A 21,517-nucleotide genomic window follows, 5' to 3' on the forward strand; every position below is an offset into this window, starting at 1 on the left:
TTTAAAAAATCTTTTGGGGGCATACAGAGGGAGTTTACTGTAAGTGGGTGGGGGGTTATCTATAAGCATTTAAGGAATACATCACAGGTGCAGAATAAGGTCATGGTTTTAGTTGATTGGTGGTTTATACCTTGTGGTGAACCCTCAGTATTTGCTCTTACAAAGCCATCTCTTTATGGTAGGCTTGGATACTGAAAGCCCTACTTCCTGGAGAGTGTTCTTAACTTGGGTGGATATTGTGAAGGAGTTTTTCTTCTGCCATCATCCACCACTATTATCTTCCGTGAACATCCAGGCCTTTTTGCGTTACCAAGCTTACCAGTGTGCTCTATTTTTGGAGAATCTACCAAACTTAATTTGGCCACTCCTAACATTTCTGCCATCTCTCTGATGGATTTCTTCTATCTTTTTTCAGCTTAATGGTCTGTTTCTCCTTTGACTGCATGTTATGGGTTAAGAGCAATAGCTTGCAAATGCCACACCTGGAATTATCTCCAGATTTTTTTACCTGCTTAAATGATGGACTAACAAGGGAATAACCCACGCAGCCCATTAACCCCTTCACCACTGAACCTGTTTTCACCTTCATGACCGGGCCAAATTTTACAGTTCTGACCAGTGGCACTTTGTGGTAATAACTGTGGAACGCTTCAGCGATCCCATTTGATTCTGAAAATGTTTTTTCATGACATATTGTACTTTTATGATGGTGATGGCATTTCTGCTATATGACATGCGTTTATTTGTGGGGAAAAAAATGAAATTTGACAAAGTTTGAAAATTTCACAACTTTTAATTTGTCACACAAAATAGTTTATAAATAACATTCCCACATGTCAACTTTACATCATCACAATTTTTGAAACATTTTTTTTATAAGAAGTTATAAGGGTTAAAAGTTGACCAGCGACTTCTCATTTTTCCAACAAAATTTAGAAAACCAGTTTTTTTTTTTTTTTTTTAGGGACTACCTCACATTTGAAGTGACTTTGAGGGGCCTATATGACAAAATAACCAAAAGTGACACCATTCTAAAAACTGAACCCCTCAAGGTGCTCAAAACCACATTCAAGAAGTTTATTAACCCTTCAGGTGCTTCACAGGAATTTTTGAAATGTAGAAGGAAAAAATGAACATTTAACTTTTTGTCGTACAAGTTTTCCTTTATATCCCAATTTTTATTTATTTTCGCAAGGGTAACAGGAGAAAATGGACCCCAAAATTTGTTGTGCAACTCCTTTTAAAGGGAATGTCACCTCATTTTTGCCCTATGAGATGCGGCCACCGCCATCAGGGGCTTATCTGCAGCATTCTGTAATGCTGTAGATGAGCCCCTGATGTAACCTGAAAGATAAGAAAAACGAGTTAGATTATACTCACCCGGGGGTCCGGTCCGATGAGTGTTGCGGTCTGGCGCCTACTATCTTCTAGCGATGTTCTCCTCCTTACTACTTCCGCGGCTCCTGTGCAGGCATACTATATTTGCCCTATTGAAGGCAGAGCAGAGTACTGCAGTGTGCAAGCGCCGGGAAAGGTCAGAGAGGTTCGGCGCCTGCGCACTGCAGTACTTTTACTCTGCCCTCAATAGGACAGATATAGTACGCCTGCGCAGGAGACGTGGCAGAAGTAAGGAGGAGGACGTCATCGCTAGAAGATGGGAGGACCCATTGGACCGGACCAGACCCCCAGGTGAGTATAATCTAACTCATTTTTCTTATCTTTCAGGTTACATCGGGGGCTTATCTACAGCATTACAGAATGCTGTAGATAAACCCCTGATGGCAGTGGCCGCATCTCATATCGGAAAAATGAGGTGACAGATTCCCTTTAACCCCTTCATGACCCAGCCTATTTTGACCTTAATGACCTGGCCATTTTTTGCAATTCTGACCAGTGTCCCTTTATGAGGTAATAACTCAGGAACGCTTAAACGGATCCTAGCGATTCTAAGAATGTTTTTTCGTGACATATTGGGCTTCATGTTAGTGGTAAATTTAGGTCGATTTTGCGTTTATTTGTGAAAAAATCAGAAATTTGGTGAAAATTTTGAAAATTTTGAATTTTTATTCTGTTAAACTAGAGAGTTATGTGACACAAAATACTTACTAAATAACATTTCCCACATGTCTACTTTACATCATCACAATTTTGGAAGCAAAATATTTTTTTGTTAGGAAGTTATAAGGGTTAAAAGTTGATCAGTGATTTCTCATTTTCACAACAAAATTTACAAAACCATTTTTTTTAGGGACCACCTCACATTTTAAGTCACTTTGAAGGGTCTATATGGCAGAAAATACCCAAAAGTGACACCATTCTAAAAACTGAACCCCTCAAGCTACTCAAAACCACATTCAAGAATATTATTAACCCTTCAGGTGTTTCACAGCAGCTAAAGCAATGTGGAAGGAAAAAATGGACATTTTACTTTTTCCAACACAAATTTTCTTTCAGCATCAATTTTTTCATTTTCACATGGGCAACAGATAAAATTGATCCTAAAATTTGTTGGGCAATTTCCCCTGAGTACACTGATACCCCATATGTGGTCATAAACCACTGTTTGGGCGCATGGCAGGGCTCAGAAGGGAAGGAGCGCCATTTGACTTTTTGAATGGAAAATATGCTGGAATATTTAGCGCTTGCCATGTCGCGTTTGGAGAGTCGCTGTGTGCCTAAACACTGGAACTCCCCCACAAGTGACCCCATTTTGGAAACTAGACCCCCCAAGGAACTTATCTAGATGCATAGTGATCACTTTGAACCCCCAGGTGCTTCTCAAATTGATCCGTAAAAAAAAAAATACTTTTTTTTCACAAAACTTATCTTTTAGCCTCAGTTTTTTCATTTTCACATGGGCAACAGGATAAAATGGATCCTAAAATTTGTTGGGCAATTTCTCCTGAGTACACCGATACCTCATATGTGGTCATAAACCACTGTTAGGGTGCACGGCAGGGCCCGGAAGGGAAGGAGTACCATTTGACTTTTTGAATGGAACATTAGCTCCAATCGTTATCGGACACCATGTCGCGTTTGGAGAGCCCCTGTGTGCCTAAACATTGAAGCTCCCCCACAAGTGATACCATTTTGGAAACTAGACCCCTTAAGGAACTTATCTAGGTGTGTAGTGAGCACTTTGAACCCCCAAGTGCTTCACAAAAGTTTATAACATAGAGCAGTGAAAATAAAAAAATCATTTTTTTTTCCTCAAAAATGATTTTTTATCACGCTATTTTTTATTTTCACATGGCTAACAGGAGAAATTGGACCACAAAAGTTGTTGTCCAGATTGTCCTGAGTACGCTGGTACCCCATATGTGGGGGGGGGGGGGGGCACTGTTTGGGTGCACGGCAGGGCGCAGAAGGGAATGAGCGCCATTTGACTTTTTGAAATGAAAATTAGCTCCAATCGTTAGCAGACACCATGTCGTGTTTGGAGAGCCCCTGTGTGCCTAAACTTTGGCGCTCTCCCACAAATGACCCCATTTTGGAAACTAGACCCCCTAAGGAACTTATCTAGATGCATAGTGAGCACTTTGAACCCCCAGGTGATTCACAGAAGTTTATAATGCAGAGCAGTGAAAATAAAAAATCTTTTTTTTTACTAAAAAAAAATTTTTTAGTTGGCAATTTGTTATTTTCACAAGGGTACTAGGATAAATTGGACCCCAAAAGTTGTTGTCCAGTTTGTCCTGAGTACGCTGGTACTCCATATGTGGGAGGGAACCACTGTTTGGGCACACGTTGGGGCTCAGCAGGGAAGTAGTGACATTTTGAAATGCTGACTTTGATGGAATGGTCTGCGGGCGTCATATTACATTTGCTGAGCCCCTGTGTGCCTAAACAGTAGAAACCCCCCACAAGTGACCCCATTTTGGAATCTAGACCCCATAAGGAACTTGCCTAGATAGGTGGTGAGCACCTTGAATCCCCAAGTGCTTCACAGAAGTTTTATAACGCAGAACCGTGAAAATAAAAAATCATTTATTTTCCCTCAAAAAAAATGATTTTTAGCACGCAATTTTTTTTTTCACATGGGTAACAGGAGAAATTGGACCCCAAAAGTTGTTGTCCAGTTTGTCCTGAGTACGCGGATACCCCATATGTGGGGGATGACCACTGTATGAGCACACGTCAGGGCTCGGAAGGGAAGTAGTGACGTTTTGGTATGCAGACTTTGATGGAATGGTCTGCGGGTATCATGTTACATTTGCAGAGCCCTTGATGTACCTAAACTGTGGAAACCCCCCACAAGTGACCCCATTTTGGAAACTAGACCCCATAAGGAACTTGCCTAGATAGGTGGTGAGCACCTTGAACCCCGAAGTGCTTCACAGAAGATTGTAACGCAGAGCCATGAAAATAAAAAAACTTTTTTTTCCTCAAAAAATGAATTTTTAGCTCGCAATTTTTTATTTTCACAAGGGTAACAGGAGAAATTGGACTCCAAAAGTTGTTGTCCAGTTTGTCCTGAGTACGCTGATACCCCATATGTGGGGAGGGACCACTGTTTGGGCACACGTCGGGGCTCGGAAGGGAAGTAGTGACGTTTTGAAATACCGACTTGATCGAATGGTCTGCGGGCATCATGTTACGTTTGCAGAGCCTCTGATGTGCCTAAACAGTGGAAACCCCCCACAAGTGACCCCATTTTGGAAACTAAACCTTCCAAGGAGCTTATGTAGATGTATGGTGAGCACTTTCAACCCCCAAGTGCTTCACAGAAGTTTATAATGCAGAGACGTGAAAATGAAAAAAACATTTTTTTTCTACAAAAATAATTTTTTAGCCACCAATTTTTTTTATTTTCCCAAGGGTAACAGGAGAAATTAGTCCCCAAAAGTTGTTGTGCAATTTTTCCTGAGTACGCTGATACCCCATATGTGGGCACACGTCGGGGCTTGGAAGGGAGGGATCACCGTTTGACTTTTTGAACGCAAAATTGGCTGGAATCAATGGTTGCACCATATCGCGTTTGGAGACCCCCTGATGTGCCTAAACAGTGGAAACCCCACAATTCTAGCTTCAACCCTAAACCCGAAACACCCCTAACCCTAATCCCAACACATCCCTAACCACAGTCCTAACTCCAACACATCCATAACCCTAACAAACCCCTAACCCCAACACTAACCATAACACTAACCATAACACTAACCCTAATTCCAACCTTAACCCTAATTCCAACCTTAACCCTAATTCCAACCCCAACCCTCTTTCCAACCCTAACCCTAATGGAAAAATAAAAATATTTTCTTTATTTTATTAGTTATGTCTACCTATGGGGGTGGTAATCGGGGGGTTCATTTACTTTTTATTTCATTGTGAGAGTGATCAAAATGAAATAATGGAATCTGCAGCCGGCAGATTCGGGCGGGCGCACTACGCATGCGCCCGCCATTTTCCAAGATGGCGGCGCCCATGAACCAGACCCGCCGGACACCGGGAGTGACGGGGGGACTTAGAAGGTGCCTGGGGCAGTGAGAGTGGGTGAGGGAGTTATCGGAAGCTGGCGGGGAGCGGAGGGAATGGGAGGGGGGGCAGATGATGACAGCGGCGGCAGATCGCCGCTGTCATTCAGTTGCGGGGGGGGCGATCGCCGGTGGGGGGGTCGAATCGGTGTCTCCAGCCATGTCCGATGCTACTGCAGCATCGGCCATGGCTGGATTGTAGTATTTCATCAATTTTCATTGATGAAATATTACTATCGCTCTGATTGTCTGTTTCACTTTTAACAGCCAATCAGAGCGATCGTAGCCACGTGGGGGCGAAGCCACGCCCCCTGTGGTGAATTACAAAGCCCCCTGTATCTGCGGGTCAGGTGACCTTTCATTGACCCCGGTCACCCGACCCGCAGGGGGGCTTTGAATTCATGACACAGGGTATGCGTCATAGGTCGGATTGGCACCGACTTTCATGACGCATACGCTGTGTCACAGGTCGGGAACCGGTTAAGCAATCCGATACCCCATACGTGAGGGAAAGCTATTGACTTTTTGAATGCAAACATTGCTGGAATAATTAGCGGACGCAATGTCTCATTTGGAGAGCCCCTGATGTGCCTAAACAGTGGAAGCCACCCAGAAGTGACAGCATTTTGGAAACTAGGCCCCTCAGAGAACTTATATAGATGTGTGGTGAGCACCTTGAATCCCCAGGTGCTTCACAAAGCTTTTAACGTAGAGCCATAAAAATAAATCACTTTTTTCCCACAAAAAATGTTAGCCCCATTTTTTTTTTTTTTTTTTTTTTTTTAAGGATAGCAGTAGAAAATGGACCCCAAAATTTGTTGTGCAATTTCTCTTGAGTACGCCGATGCCCCATATGTGGTTGAAAACTACTTTTAAGGCACAGTGCAAAGCTCAGAAGGGAAGAAACGTGTTATTGGAGTTCACATTTTGCTGGACTGGTGAAGAATGAAGAAAAAAATAATTATATTTTTACCACCTAAATTCTGTTTTAGCCACAGATTTTACATTTTCTCATGGGGAAATGGGTAAAAAATGGCACCAAAATTTGTCCCACAAAGTCTGCTGAATGTAGAAATGCCCCAAATGTGGCTTTACAGTACTGCTTGGCCATACGGTGGAACTCTGGAGGGATGGAGCGCTATTGGTTAACAGCGCTCCGTCCCTCCCTAGTCTCGCTGTATGGCTAAGCAGTACTGTTATACAGGAGCGCAGAATTTTCTATAATAGTTTGCAGACTCCATATATGTCCTTTCCGATCATGAAGTGCATGTACTGCAAATGTAGGGTTAAAGAGCTTTTAAGATAATTGTTTAATTACTTTTGGTCCCTGTAAAGAGGCAGCTACATATTAACCCCTTTGGCAACGATACACATCAGACGGTAAGGGTGCTTATTCTCTCATGGCCCCCGAGACCCCAGAGTACCCGATCAGGGACAGATTTTGTGGTGCCTGATCACGTGATCGCCGTTATTTAGCAAATAACGGCATTCACAAAAAGAAAGTGTGCCCGCTGTTTACAATGATTTCTCCCTCTTTTGACATGATTTACATGTCAGAGGAGAGAAAAATGATGCCTCTCGAAACTCCCCGGTACATCGCCCATCCCTGGGCTCTCCTGATCCGTCCCACTGCCCAAAATCCTCTTCCTGAGAAAGAAAAATGTCTGGCGCATGCGCTGTGCGCCCTCCGAGGTCTGCCGGTCAGTACCCAGCAACAACAATTATTCCTATTTTGTTCCTTTTGATGACAATGATAGACTCATAGTGTGATGCTCCTACAGTATATTCCGCCCCTACAGTATAATGTCCACCTGATATATTTCCCCACAGTCTTATATTCCCACATGGCCCCCTCGCAACATGTTGCTTTGCAACATCTGCACACAAACGCACTTCTTCTGTGTCCTGCCCCTCTTCCCTCTTCTCTGCTGTTTAGTCATATGATCTAAAGGTCCTGGAATGGCCTTCAGTCTTAACATGGACTGAATAGTGGTGGAAGAATCTGAGGACAGTGTTGCAGCTAAAAGCCAGCCATAGTCCTGATCTCCTGGGACATCAACCTAAATTCAGGACAGTCCCTCTCCTCTGCCTCTGGAACAGTTGGAAGGTATATTCACTCCTTTTGCTGGCATTCTATCTCTACCTTCATTAGGCTTTGCACAACATCAGGATGTGCTGTGCATAGTGTTGTGATGTTTTGAGGCTTTGTAAGTGCCAGAGACGACCAGGGTACTGGACCTAGGATGCAAAAGTGAAGACTGACTGGGTAGCACAAATCTTTATGGTAAATTCTAAACAAGAGTGACCGCCGCAGGTAATCCATGGCTAAATTCACATGCAACACATGCATAGGTTTGCTTCAGAAACATTTTTCAATGGTGGGCCTAGGAATGACAAGTAATTTGTATCAACTAATGCGATATAATGCAAAATTCCAATATTATCAGATCCTTATCTTGAGTTGAGGATTACGTAGCCTGCTTTGTTTTTTCTTTGGGTGTTTGGGTGTTTTTTCCTGCTGCATTGCATCTGTATTTATTTTTGCTTTATTTTTTGAGAGCGCTACAAATCACATTTGAGATTGCATTGTAGAAGAACTTCTGCTGGCTACAATCTACAGAACTGTTTTGATGGTCTGTTGCCATTTGTATTTTGTGTTGTGAATCTCATGGCAGGCAATATCTTGTGATCAATAATTTTTACAATGTAAGTCTGCCAAACTGTATGTCTCCATGAAATTGTTGACACTGCATGTATTAGATGAATGCTTGATATTTTTTTTTTTTTTTTTGTATTTATTCCTAGATTGCTTGTTTAGTATCCAGTGAACAGCTACATTTGTATCAGCGGTTAAAACTTGAACGAGGTATGTCTTTCTCATGGTCTTAAGAGCATTCTACTGTAGGATAACACTTTCTTAATCGCTTCAATGCTACATATAAAATAAAAAACAATCTATACTTCCCTCTTGTAGAGTCACTGTTGCGATTTTGATGCTGCTATACTTGACAGTTCATGTAACAGCTACAGCCAATCGTTGGTTGCAGGCCTTAAAGGGAACCTCTCACCCCCCCCCAGGCGTTTTTAAGTAAAAGAGCCACCTTGTGCAGCACTAATGCTGCATTCTGTCAAGGTGGCTCTTTTATTTAGCATCCCTTCCACCGCAGAAATAATCGTTTATAAAATTGGTCAGACATACCAGAATTTTGACTGGGGGGCAGGTCTTTTTCCCCCTCTGACAGATGCCTCGCATCCATCATTCATTTCGTCCTTATGTATATGCTCTGCCTCCTCTGTGTTCAATTTCAAATGGTGGCACCTGCCCTGTAATATATTTTCTTGGGCATGCGCAGTTAGCGCTGCCGCTGATGGGGAGAGGATTAAATTAACCCTTCATGGTTGATCCAGTGATTTCCAAATTATTCTACAGAGTGTTGCTAGCAACTCAGAATGACCACACGGAGATGGGGGTCTCTGTGCGGGAGGATCAAGACAGATCACTAGTCCCGTTTATTTTAGTCACTTCTTTTATAATATCTTGCTTAATTATGCAAAGTTCTCAACTACCAATAGCATCATGGTAATGCTTCACTTTATAAGCCAGTAATATTGCAAGAAAACCGGAAACTACATATATGTCCGGATCCAAATAGCATAGAAAGTAGTATAATGGCATATTCTTCAGCGTAATACACCCCCGGGTCCCTTATCTTGCACCTGATGAGGAACGGTCTGGTTTCATGACAGCCTGAACTTTTACCCCAATTACAAAAATGTATTTTAAAGCAACAAAAATGGAGAAACGAAACCTTCAGAGAATGGAGAAAATGAAACTTCAGCTCTGATTTTAGTTTTAACTCTTCACAATCCCCCCTAGATAAATTTTTAACACATATGCAGCATCAGAGGTGCTATCCCAATCTAACAGCTTGAGGGGTACTAGTCTTCACATGACTGATGCCGTGTTACCAGTCTTGGCTGTCGCGGCGCACCCGTCCCCCCTGTATACTGCAATTCACGAATAACGATTTTTGATAACGGTGGTGGAGATCTTTTGTAGGTAGCCATGTGCTTGGCTTCAACATCTTCATCAAGTAGCCGTTTGAGATCGGTGCAGAGAAGAGCAGGGGCAACGACGCCTTTAATAATAATCTTTATTTTTATATAGCGCTAACATATTCCGCAGCGCTTTACAGTTTGCACATATTATAATCACTATAATTACAATCTAAATTCCCTATCAGTATGTCTTTAGAATGTGGGAGGAAACCGGAGTACCCGGAGGAAACCCACGCAAACACGGGGAGAACATCCAAACTCCTTGCAGATGTTGTCCTTGGTGGGATTCGGCTAACCACTGAGCCACCGTGCCGCCGTCCCGCCTTTGGTATCATGATTAGCTGTCTTTAGTGCAGAATTTCCTAATACATACAGAAATACACCAAAGAACAAGTTTTAGTATCATATATACAACAAGGATACAGGCAGCAATGTGTAACAAGCTTTGTAAGATCCCAGCTATCCAGCCCCCAATTCCCTTAAACCAATTGGCTGGATTGAAAAAGGAGAAGGTGTCTGACCACCAACTGTCCTTATTACGATCATTGTCTTTATCATATTGATCTCTGAGTCTCTGAATATCTTCTAACTTTAACTTTTAACTTCTACCAATGATAATATGAAAAATGCGAAAAACCAAAACATTATGCCCCCTTTATTTGCTATTGACTTGTTGAGTGATGAGGAGAACTTGATGGGGACCGTCATACAAGGGTTCTAGTCCGTGCTTCCTGACATACCTTTTCACGACTACCAAATCACCAGGCTTCAGGTTATAACAGATGTCAGTTTCTGCTGAATCTAGAAGAGAAGAGGAAAATAGAGCATGGGTGTTAGCAAGATTTTTACTAAGATGAATAACACATTGAACAGCACGGTCAGTTTCTTCTGATAACTGCTGAGGCTGGAAATTTGCAATTGGGGGCCTAGCACCAAACAATTTTTCATATGGGAACAAACCATATTTTGCAATAGGTGTAGTATGAATGTGGTATAGTACAATGGGTAGGAGCTCTGGCCATGGAGCTGTAGTCTCCTGCATCATTTTGGTCAATTGTCCCTTCAGTGTGCCGTTCAGCCTCTCAATTTTCCCACTGGATTGTGGGTGGTACGGAGTATGGATCCAAGCATTGTCAGAACTTCTTGGTACACATGAGAAAAAAAGGCAGGACCTTGCTCACTTTCAACAACTTCTGGAACCCCATATCTGCATATAACTTCCATCACCAGTTTCTTCGCTGTGGTTTTTGCAGTCATGTTGGTAACAGGGAATGCTTCCGGCCAACTGGAGAACATGTCAACAACAACCAAACAGTATTCATACCTTCCAGACTTGGGCAACGTGATATGGTCCACCTGGAGCCTTTGGAAAGAATAGTCGGGCTTAGCAGGATACTTCGGGGGTACACGTTGAAGTTGACCGGGATTGCAGGTCTGACAGATATTACAGGCACGGTTGAGCGCTGTCAAAACTGTGGAAATTCCCGGGACCCAGTAGAATTTTTGCACCAGTGCGAGGGCCTGATTCTTTCCTCAATGTGTAGGCCCATGTGGCAATAGCAGGGTACATCCACTTAGGGAGATACACAAGTTGGTCCTTTTTCCAGAGACCATTATCCATACGTGCCCCATCAGTCTTCCATTGCTTCACCTCTTCCTTTGGAGACATTCTCTGCATCGTCATTAAGCAGTCTTGCAGGGTCCGACAGAAAACTTCAGTCTTTTGTAGATCATCAGGTTCTTGTAGGGTCAATGCTTCTTGTTACTATTTACGCTGAGAGCGTGTGGTCACCATAGTTGGTATGGTTGGTTCAATGGGTAAAAGAGCGGCGGCTTTCGCTTGCATATCCGCAAATGCGTTGCCAACAGTCTGTGGACTGTTCCTAGGACCGTGCGCCTTAACTTTGATAATGGCCACCTGAGTAGGTAATATGATCGAGTCCATGAGGGTTTTAACAGCTTCAGCATTTTTCACTGGGGTTCCGGCAGTAGTAATAAACCCTCGATTGGCCCATAGAGCCCCAAAATTGTGAGCAATACCAAATGCATACCGTGAGTCCGTGTATATATTAGCCTTCTTGTTCTTGGCCAAAGTACATGCAGTAGACAGAGCCTGGAGTTCTGCTTCTTGTGCTGACTGTAAGGGCGGGAGAGCAGCTGCGTGCACAACAGTGTCCTCTGGTAACAGCATATCCCGTGTGGAATCTACCAAACTCGTCAGCATATCTTGAACCATCCGTGTATAACACCAGATCAGGATTTGGGAGTGAATTCTCACTGACATTTGATGGAATAGCTGTTTCTTCTATCAGAAATTGGGAGCAATCATGTTGGAGGTAATCCTCATCACTGCCATCTTTCCTTATAATTCATTATACCGTCTTTCAAGGCATTGTAAAGAGGTTGCATTATGCGGGATGCATCCGGTATCCACTGACAACAATAAATATATAGTCCAAGAAAACGCTGGAGTTCAGCTTCATCTTTTGGGAAAGGAAAGGAGTTGACAGCTATTTTTCTTTCTTCTGTGAGGTTTCTGACACCTTGAAGGAGACAGTGACCCAAGAATATCACTTGACCAAGGCAGAACTGAAGTCTCGAGGCCGAAACCCGACAGTTCAGTGCTGCCAGATGCTTGAGGAGGCTAACAGTGGCGGCAATGGCAAAAGACACTTGCTCATATTTTTTTTTTTTTTTTTTTTGCAAACTGGTTGGGACTGTTTTGGGCTCCTTGTAGCATAACTGTGGGAAGGGCATGCAAAATACAGATTTCCTCACTGTTTTCATCTACATAGGGTTTATGTAATGTAAGAACCATCTGACCATCATCTTGGAATTGTATTCTGGAGCGGAACTGTGATAATAAATCTGCCCCCAGTAAATTTACTGGACATGTGGGAGAGATTACAAACTGAGCAGTAACCTCAGGGAAGGGTCCCACAGGGATGGGGTTTGTCAAAGTATGTTTATTGGGTCTGCCATCTACTCCGATTAAAACAGCGGGGGTATGACAATCCGTCTGAAAGTGTGTCGGCCACAGTGCCAGCATTGCAGACAAGAATTGGCAGGGAGGGTCTGGGGTTTGCTGTGTGTGAACGTGCTGCGGTGGGGGCGATGTGGGAGGGGGAGCTGGGATTACTGGAGCAGCTGCTGGCTGCTAGCTTGCTTTTTTTTTTTTCCTTCTGCTGATAGGGAGCAGGTTGATTTTCTTCTGGGAACTTTTTTTTCTACTTTAATGCATCGTCCGGAGTCGGCACATTCCTCTCGATTTGCTGCCATTTGCCTGTAGAAAACCATGGGGGAAGTCTCTGGATCGGGTAATTGATTGCAAAGGGTGTCTATTTGGGATGGGGTAAAGGGGGTGGATACTCATAACCACTAACAATATTAGTCATAACGGGGACTGAGGCTGGCGGCGGATAATAGGTACCGTCAGCGTTTAACAAAGGAAAGGTGGGGGCTGCTACTCCCGCTATCCTTGTACAAATGTAACAGACCTCTCTCCACTGAGGATTAGTAACTCCGCATACAGCACAAATCCACCCGGCAGGATCATAGGGTTGGGGCTGCTTTGATAGTCCAGGATATATTGGTGCCTTGAGGTTAAGGGGCACAGAGCTTACAGTCGGGTGGAGAGGCTTGATTTCCTGGGGAGGGACCTTATCTAGCTGGGAGACCTCTTCTTTCAAATCATCACTTTTAACTATTTGTCTGCCTGACACATTAGTCTCAATCTCAGTTCCTTCTTAATCAATTCCTCACACCACAGTCACTTTCTTGAACCACAAAACATCCAGTCCCTGTCATAATAGACAATTTTTCTTCTTCAACATAGCAGTAACAGAAACAATCAGAATTTACTTCCTCTGTTCTTCCTAACACCTTTGTCACACAATTCATGTGCCAAGCCACAAAATTCTTCTTTTCCTTCCACGGATTCTCTCTTTTAGAGCTAAATATCCTCACTTCAGTTGTGCACAGTACTGGCGGCCGTATCAGTCTCTGTTCCACTGGGTCAATAATCCCCCCCTGGGGTGCCCAAAATTCAACGTGGTACTCAGTGAAAGGAGGAGGGCGTCTCAGACTATCCCTCTGGATATATATATATATATATATATATATATATATATATATATATATATATATATATATATATACACAGTGGGGCAAAAAAGTATTTAGTCAGTCAGCAATAGTGCAAGTTCCACCACTTAAAAAGATGAGAGGCGTCTGTAATTTACATCATAGGTAGACCTCAACTATGGGAGACAAACTGAGAAAAAAAAATCCAGAAAATCACATTGTCTGTTTTTTTTTTCATTTTATTTGCATATTATGGTGGAAAATAAGTATTTGGTCAGAAACAAAATTTCATCTCAATACTTTGTGATATATCCTTTGTTGGCAATGACAGAGGTCAAACGTTTTCTGTAAGTCTTCACAAGGTTGCCACACACTGTTGTTGGTATGTTGGCCCATTCCTCCATGCAGATCTCCTCTAGAGCAGTGATGTTTTTGGCTTTTCGCTTGGCAACATGGACTTTCAACTCCCTCCAAAGGTTTTCTATAGGGTTGAGATCTGGAGACTGGCTAGGCCACTCCAGGACCTTGAAATGCTTCTTACGAAGCCACTCCTTCGTTGCCCTGGCGGTGTGCTTTGGATCATTGTCATGTTGAAAGACCCAGCCACGTTTCATCTTCAATGCCCTTGCTGATGGAAGGAGGTTTGCACTCAAAATCTCACGATACATGGCCCCATTCATTCTTTCATGTACCTGGATCAGTCGTCCTGGCCCCTTTGCAGAGAAACAGCCCCAAAGCATGATGTTTCCACCACCATGCTTTACAGTAGGTATGGTGTTTGATGGATGCAACTCAGTATTCTTTTTCCTCCAAACACGACAAGTTGTGTTTCTACCAAACAGTTCCAGTTTGGTTTCATCAGACCATAGGACATTCTCCCAAAACTCCTCTGGATCATCCAAATGCTCTCTAGCAAACTTCAGACGGGCCCGGACATGTACAGGCTTAAGCAGTGGGACACCTCTGGCACTGCAGGATCTGAGTCCATAGTGGCATAGTGTGTTACTTATGGTAGGCCTTGTTACATTGGTCCCAGCTCTCTGCAGTTCATTCACTAGGTCCCCCCGCGTGGTTCTGGGATTTTTGCTCACCGTTCTTGTGATCATTCTGACCCCACGGGGTGGGATTTTGCGTGGAGCACCAGATCGAGGGAGATTATCAGTGGTCTTGTATGTCTTCCATTTTCTAATTATTGCTCCCACAGTTGATTTCTTCACTCCAAGCTGGTTGGCTATTGCAGATTCAGTCTTCCCAGCCTGGTGCAGGGCTACAATTTTGTTTCTGGTGTCCTTTGACAGCTCTTTGGTCTTCACCATAGTGGAGTTTGGAGTCAGACTGTTTGAGGGTGTGCACAGGTGTCTTTTTATACTGATAACAAGTTTACACAGGTGCCATTACTACAGGTAATGAGTGGAGGAAAGAGGAGACTCTTAAAGAAGAAGTTACAGGTCTGTGAGAGCCAGAAATCTTGATTGCTTGTTTCTGACCAAATACTTATTTTCCACCATAATATGCAAATAAAATGAAAAAAAACAGACAATGTGATTTTCTGGATTTTTTTTCTCAGTTTGTCTCCGATAGTTGAGGTCTACCTATGATGTAAATTACAGACGCCTCTCATCTTTTTAAGTGGTGGAACTTGCACTATTGCTGACTGACTAAATACTTTTTTGCATATATATATATATATATATATATATATATATATATATATATATATATATATATATATATATATATATATATATATATATATATATATATATATATATATACACACCTATGATTCCACCCAAGAATCACCCCACCATCATGGACAAACCTCAGATCCTCTTTGCAGCAACAGACACAGGAAAACCACACCAACGGGCCAGTCTGAACAGTATAACTGCCAACTTACTGTGGTTGTCGTGGGGGAAGATCAGTCCCAATTTTCCAGCACCTGTGTCCGCTCCGAGGGTCCTTTGTCTTGTTGTCCTCCGGGGGCAGAGGCGGCCCCATGTTGGGCGCCAGCTGATAGAGAGAGGATTAAATTAACCCTTCATGGTTGATCCAGTGATTTCCAAATTATTCCACAGAGTGTTGCTAGCATCTCAGAATGACCACACGGAGACGGGGGTCTCTGTACGGGAGGATCAAGACAGATCACTAGTCCCGTTTATTTTAGTCTCTTCTTTTGTAATATCTTGGAAAGTTCTCAACTACCAATAGCATCATGGTAATGCTTCACTTTATAAGCCAATAATATTGCAAGAAAACCGGAAACTACATATTTGTCCGTATCCAAATAGCATAGAAAGTAGTATAATGGCATATTGTTCAGAGTAATACACCCCTGGGTCCCTTATCTTGCACCTGATGAGGAACAGTCTGGTTTCATGACAGCCTGAAATTTTACCCCAATTACAAAAATGTATCTTAAAGCAACAAAAATGGAGAAAATGAAACTTCAGCTCTGATTTTAGTTTTAACCCTTCACACCTGTTCTCTCACTTAACTTCATGGCCTGGCTATCGCGCCTGCGTGGACGCGCTGCCAGAGATCCCGCCCAACAGTCGCTTATGATTTATTCACACTGCGGGGCTGGGAATCTTGGGCATGAAAGCCGCAGAGAACTACTGTGCATGCCCAAGATTCCCAGCCCTGCAGTGTGAATAAATCATAAGCGACTGCGAGGCGGGGTCTCTGGCAGCGCGTCCATGCAGGCGCGATAGCCAGGCTATGAAGTGATGTGAGAGAATGGGCAGCGCTAACTGCGCATGCCCAAGAAAATATATTACAAGGCAGGCGCCAGCATTTGGAATTGAACACAGAGGAGGCGGAGCAAAGACAGAAGGATGAAATGAATGATGGATGTGAGGTGCCGGTGTCAGAGGGGGAAAGACCTGCCCCCCCGGTCAAAATTCAGGTATGTCTGACCAATTTTATAAACGATTATTTCTGCGGTAGAAGGGATGCTAAATAAGAGCCACCTTGACAGAATGCAGCATTAGTGCTGCACAAGGTGGCTCTTTAACTTAAAAATGCCTGGGGGGGTGACAGGTTCCCTTTAAGTATTCCATCAGAGTGGATATCATAGCTATCTTTAAATGAGAATCTGTCGCTAAGATTAACCCCTCCAAAATTGCACGTATGGACATGCAGATCTTTGAAATGTAAATCCATACAAACTTCTATATCGTCTATCTCTTGCTGACTTCCCCAGAAATCAGTGTTTTCATTCATATGCAAATGAGGCATTAAATGCTCTGGGAGTGACAGAGCATTTCCCAAGTGTCTGCCTAAACCTAAGTTGTTTCTCTGCCCACCACCAACTTCTTTTAACCTGATTGATAGGCTCACTGTAGGACTTATTTGCTGAAGCCTGAAATCGCACATAGAGTGAGCCCTAAGTCAAGCTAAAGATGCTGATGTGGGTGGGGAAACCATCTCGGGCAGAGGCTCAGGAAGTGCTTTGTAACTTCCAGAGCACTTATTACCTCAGTGTATATTTGAAAATTTCTAATTTCTTCAATATGAAGCAACAGAGGATATAAAGGTGTCATTGGATTTAGATTTCCAAGCTGCATACCTATATACAGTGACATGCAAAGTTTAGACACCCCAAAAACAATTACTGTTTTTGTCAATAGTTTAGCAAGTTGAAGGTGAAATGAGATCTAAAATACCTAAAGTTAAAGATGACACATTCCCTATGTGTGTTAGGCAAAAGAAAGAGAGATGTATTTAATATTTTTACATTTTAAAAATTCCAAAACGGAAAATGGGTTGATGCAAAAGTTTTGGCACCCTACATAGCTAGTACCTAATAGCACCCCCTTTTTGAAAGTATCACGGCTTATAAACTTTTTTTTGTAGCCAGCCAAGAGTCTTTCAAGTCTTGTTTGAGGAATTTTCATCCATTCGTCTTTGGAAAATTCTTCCCATTATGTGAGATTCCTGATCTCATTGTGGCCAAAGAGTCTATTTTAACCTAATCAGTCCACAGCACTTGTTTCCAAGATGCATCAAGCTTGTTTAGATGTTCTTTGGCATACTTCTGTTGCTGAATTTCATGGTGAGGACACAGGAGAGGTTTTCTTCTAGTGACGCTTCCATGAATACCATATTTGTGCAGGTGTATCTGAACAGTAGAACACTACTTCAGAGTCAGCTAAATCTTCCTGCAGGTCTTTTGCAGTCAAGAGGGGGTTCTCATTCGCTTCTAGCAATCCTACAAGCAGCTCACAGAAGTTTTGTTTGGTCTTCCAGACCTTATCTGGACCTCCACTGTTCCTGTTAACTGACACTTCTTATTTACATTTGGAACTGAGGACAGGGCAACTTGAAAACGCTTAGCTATCTTCTTATAGCCTTCTCCTGCTTTGTGGGCTTCCACCATTTTCTTTTCCAGAATGCTAGGCAGCTGCTTAGAAGAACTCATGGCTGCTGTTTTTTGGGACATAGTTAGACGAGACAGGATTTTTAGAACGCTGGGAAATTTGCATTACCTGACCTTTCCTAACGATGATGTGAACAAGCCACACCTATAACAGGCTAATTAAGGTATTCTGTTATGAGCTCATTTTCTCCTTCACCTTTGATGTCCAATGAACTCCCTCTGCTGGTGAAAGGAGGTAGTGAAATTGATTTGGATGGGAAAAACCTGTCATCTGAATAGGTGGAGTGTGATTGGACATCCGGAATCTCTGAGTGGATATAAGGCCGCCGACGCCCTGCTGGGTTGCTGGTGATCCGCTCTCCTCTGAGCTCTGGCCTCCAGTTTAATCCTGTCTACTAAAGCTAAGTTTTTGCTCTGCTATTGTTCCATGAGATTTTGTCTGGTTTACTTAGTGTTTTGTGTTCAGCCAGCCCTGGTTGGGACTGGCTGAACTCGATTTTTGTCTCTGATCAGTTGATCTCTTTGCTCTGTTTTCAGAATATACCTGAGTGCTGATATAGTGATTTTGAAGTCTAGTGACTTCAGGGCCTTTTCTATCAGACGTGTTGGACATTATTTTTGGCAGGGTTTTTGCGTGATTGCAGACAGTTGCTTTTCTTTCATGTCCTATCTAGTTAGTGAGGGCCCCATCGTTTGCTCAGCCTGTCTTTCTGTCTGTGTTTGTGTTTTCATCTGTTTTCACCGTCAATACATGTTGGGGGCTGTCTATTGCTTTGGGGTCTGCTCTGGGGCAGTTTAGATTTCCCCTTTCTTTCTTTAGGTTTATTTAGTTCTCCGGCTGTGAACGAGGTGTCTAGGACTACCGTAGGAACACCCCACGGCTACTGTTATTTGTTGTGAATAGGATCAGGGGTCTGCAATCCGCTAGCTACCAACCTCTCCGGTTTTCTGGACTTGGCTTATATTTTTTTTTCCTCCTCCGGTGACTCATTCATAACAGTATGCCACCTTGTCCTAAGATACAAAGGAAATGTCATCTTTAAATTTAGGCCTTTTTAGAGTTCATTTCATTTTCAACATGTTGAACTTTTCACAATAACAGTAGTTTTGACCAGGGATGTCCAAACTTTTAAATTCCACTGTATGTGACTTGGGAGGATTGATCTTATAGATTTCATTCAACTCTATACTGCATTGTACTGTGTGTTACATAAGACGAGGCATGTATGCAATGAAGAGACAAAATGGTCACTATATTATTCACCTGTTGTGTAGGTAAAGCAATAAATATTATGTGCAGACAAAATCGTTAAAATCTAATCTCTCACATGCTCCTAGCAAGTCTATGCTTAGTGATCACGGTAAAGGATCGTCTAAGAACAGAAAATTGGATGTAAATCTAAATGAATCTTGTTGAAATAAAAAAAATCCAGAGTATATTTAGCCCATAAAACACGTGTGTGTGTATGTGTGTGTATATATGTATGTATATGTATATGTATGTATGTGTGTATATATATATATATATATATATATATATATATATATATATATATATATATATATATATATATATATATATATATATATTACTACAACAGAGCCTTAATGGATCGCTCTGACTGATCAGCTGTTCTGCTCCGCAGCTGCATGTGTGGCGGCAGTGTGACAGTAATGATGACACATGTATGGAAAGACTGTTTCTTGGGTTCTCCATGCATGTGTTGTGACTATCACACAGCTGCGACACATGCAGCTGTGGCACCGAACAGCTGATCATCGGGAGCGCTCCATGCATCCGGGTTCCCTCTGCAGCTTATTCGATAAGCGCTATAGCTTGCCGAATAAGCCCTGACCCTTGCTGCGTGTTATATTATTACTAGTGTAAGGTGATTTTCCGATGTATTACGGCACAGCTTGAGAAGTGAAGCTGCTAGCTACCCTGAATAGTCTTTCACTAGGATAGCCAGTGCAGAGCAATACAAAGAGCATAAATTATGTAACTCAAGTTATCTTACGCTTTCTGTTTTCCCTCTGTATGGCTTCTTCTTTCTTTGTGTGTATGTACTCAATTTGCAAGAAGCAGCATCCCTCTTCTGTTTTGCATAATACACTGGAAAATATTATTACATGGCTGATTAAAATAACTATATTCTGTACAAAGTAGACTACAAATGCCTGACTAAGAGTGAGCACGCTTTCTCCCTCCTATTTCTAATCTAATTATAAAAATGCACTGACCAGTTATTTTCTACTACATGGGATTCTTCTTTGTGCAAATTTACAATGAAAATAGGCAAATTGATTGTCCCAGGAGGGAACAGATCATTGGTGCAACTGTACAGAGGCCCAAAAGGTGAATGGGCCCATTTCTACCTCCATAGCAGGTGAAATTGTGCATTATGATGAGCTATGGGACTGCAAAGGGTCTATATATTGTTCTTGCACAGGGGCCTCTTCTGTTTGTCTACCAGTGGATTCTCCCAGCTCCTTTTTTTTCGAGTAGCTCTACTTGCCAACAGTCCCAATTTTGGCATGACAATCCTATGGGCCAAATTGTAAAATGGCTGGAGTTTATCCCCTTCACCCCCAAGGGTGGTTTGCACGTTCATGACCGGGCCAATTTTTACAATTCTGACCACTGTACCTTTATGAGATCATAACTCTGGAACGCTTCTATGGATCCCGGTGATTCTGACATTGTTTTATCGTGACATATTGTACTTCATGTTAGTGGTAAAATTTCATTCAAATAACTTGCGTTTATTTGTGAAAAAAACGGAAATTTGGCAAAAATTTTGAAAATTTCGCAATTTTCCAACTTTGAATTTTTATGCGCTTAAATCACAGAGATACGGCACACAAAAAACTTAATAACTAACATTTCCCACATGTTTACTTTACATCAGCACAATTTTGGAACCAAAATTTTTTTTTGTTAGGAAGTTATAAGGGTTAAAAGTTGACCAGCGATTTCTCATTTTTACAACACCATTTTATTTTTAGGACCACATCACATTTGAAGCCACTTTGAGGGGTCTATATGATAGAATGATGTCACTTTTGGGTATTTTCTAAAAACTGCACCCCTTAAGGTGCTCAAAACCACATTCAAGAAGTTTATTAACCCTTTAGGTGCGTCACAGGAGTTTTTTTGAATATTTAAAAAAAATGAACATCTAACTTTTTTCACAAAAAAAATAATTCAGGTTCAACTTTTTTTATTTTACCAAGGGTAACAGGAGAAATTGGACTGCAAAAGTTATTGTGCAATTTGTCCTGAGTACGCTGATACCTGATTTGTGGGGGGGAACGACTGTTTCGGCGCATGGCAGAGCTCAGAATGGAAGGAGCGCCGTTTGACTATTTCAATGCAAAATTGGCTGGAATTCAGATCGGACGCCATGTCACGTTTGGAGAGTCCCTGATGTACCTAAACAGTGGAAAGCCCCTACAAGTAACCCCATTTTGGAAACTAGACCCCACCAAAGGAACTTATCTAGATATGTGGTGAGAACGT

General features: G+C 42.3%; 1 protein-coding gene across 2 annotated transcripts in view; it reads left to right on the forward strand.

The window, feature by feature from the left end:
* Positions 1-21,517, forward strand: part of RNF144B (ring finger protein 144B) — a 123,314-nt gene that overhangs the window by 75,361 nt on the left and 26,436 nt on the right. For both annotated transcript variants that reach the window (XM_073566107.1, XM_073566106.1), the window contains exon 4: positions 8,280-8,340. In XM_073566107.1, the coding sequence (XP_073422208.1) occupies positions 8,280-8,340 (61 nt within the window). The remainder of the gene's footprint in view (positions 1-8,279; positions 8,341-21,517) is intronic.

This window comes from Dendrobates tinctorius, unplaced genomic scaffold (genome assembly GCF_039654945.1).
Source record: "Dendrobates tinctorius isolate UK_male_01 unplaced genomic scaffold, ASM3965494v1 ptg000004l, whole genome shotgun sequence".
Taxonomy (NCBI): Eukaryota; Metazoa; Chordata; class Amphibia; order Anura; family Dendrobatidae; genus Dendrobates; species Dendrobates tinctorius.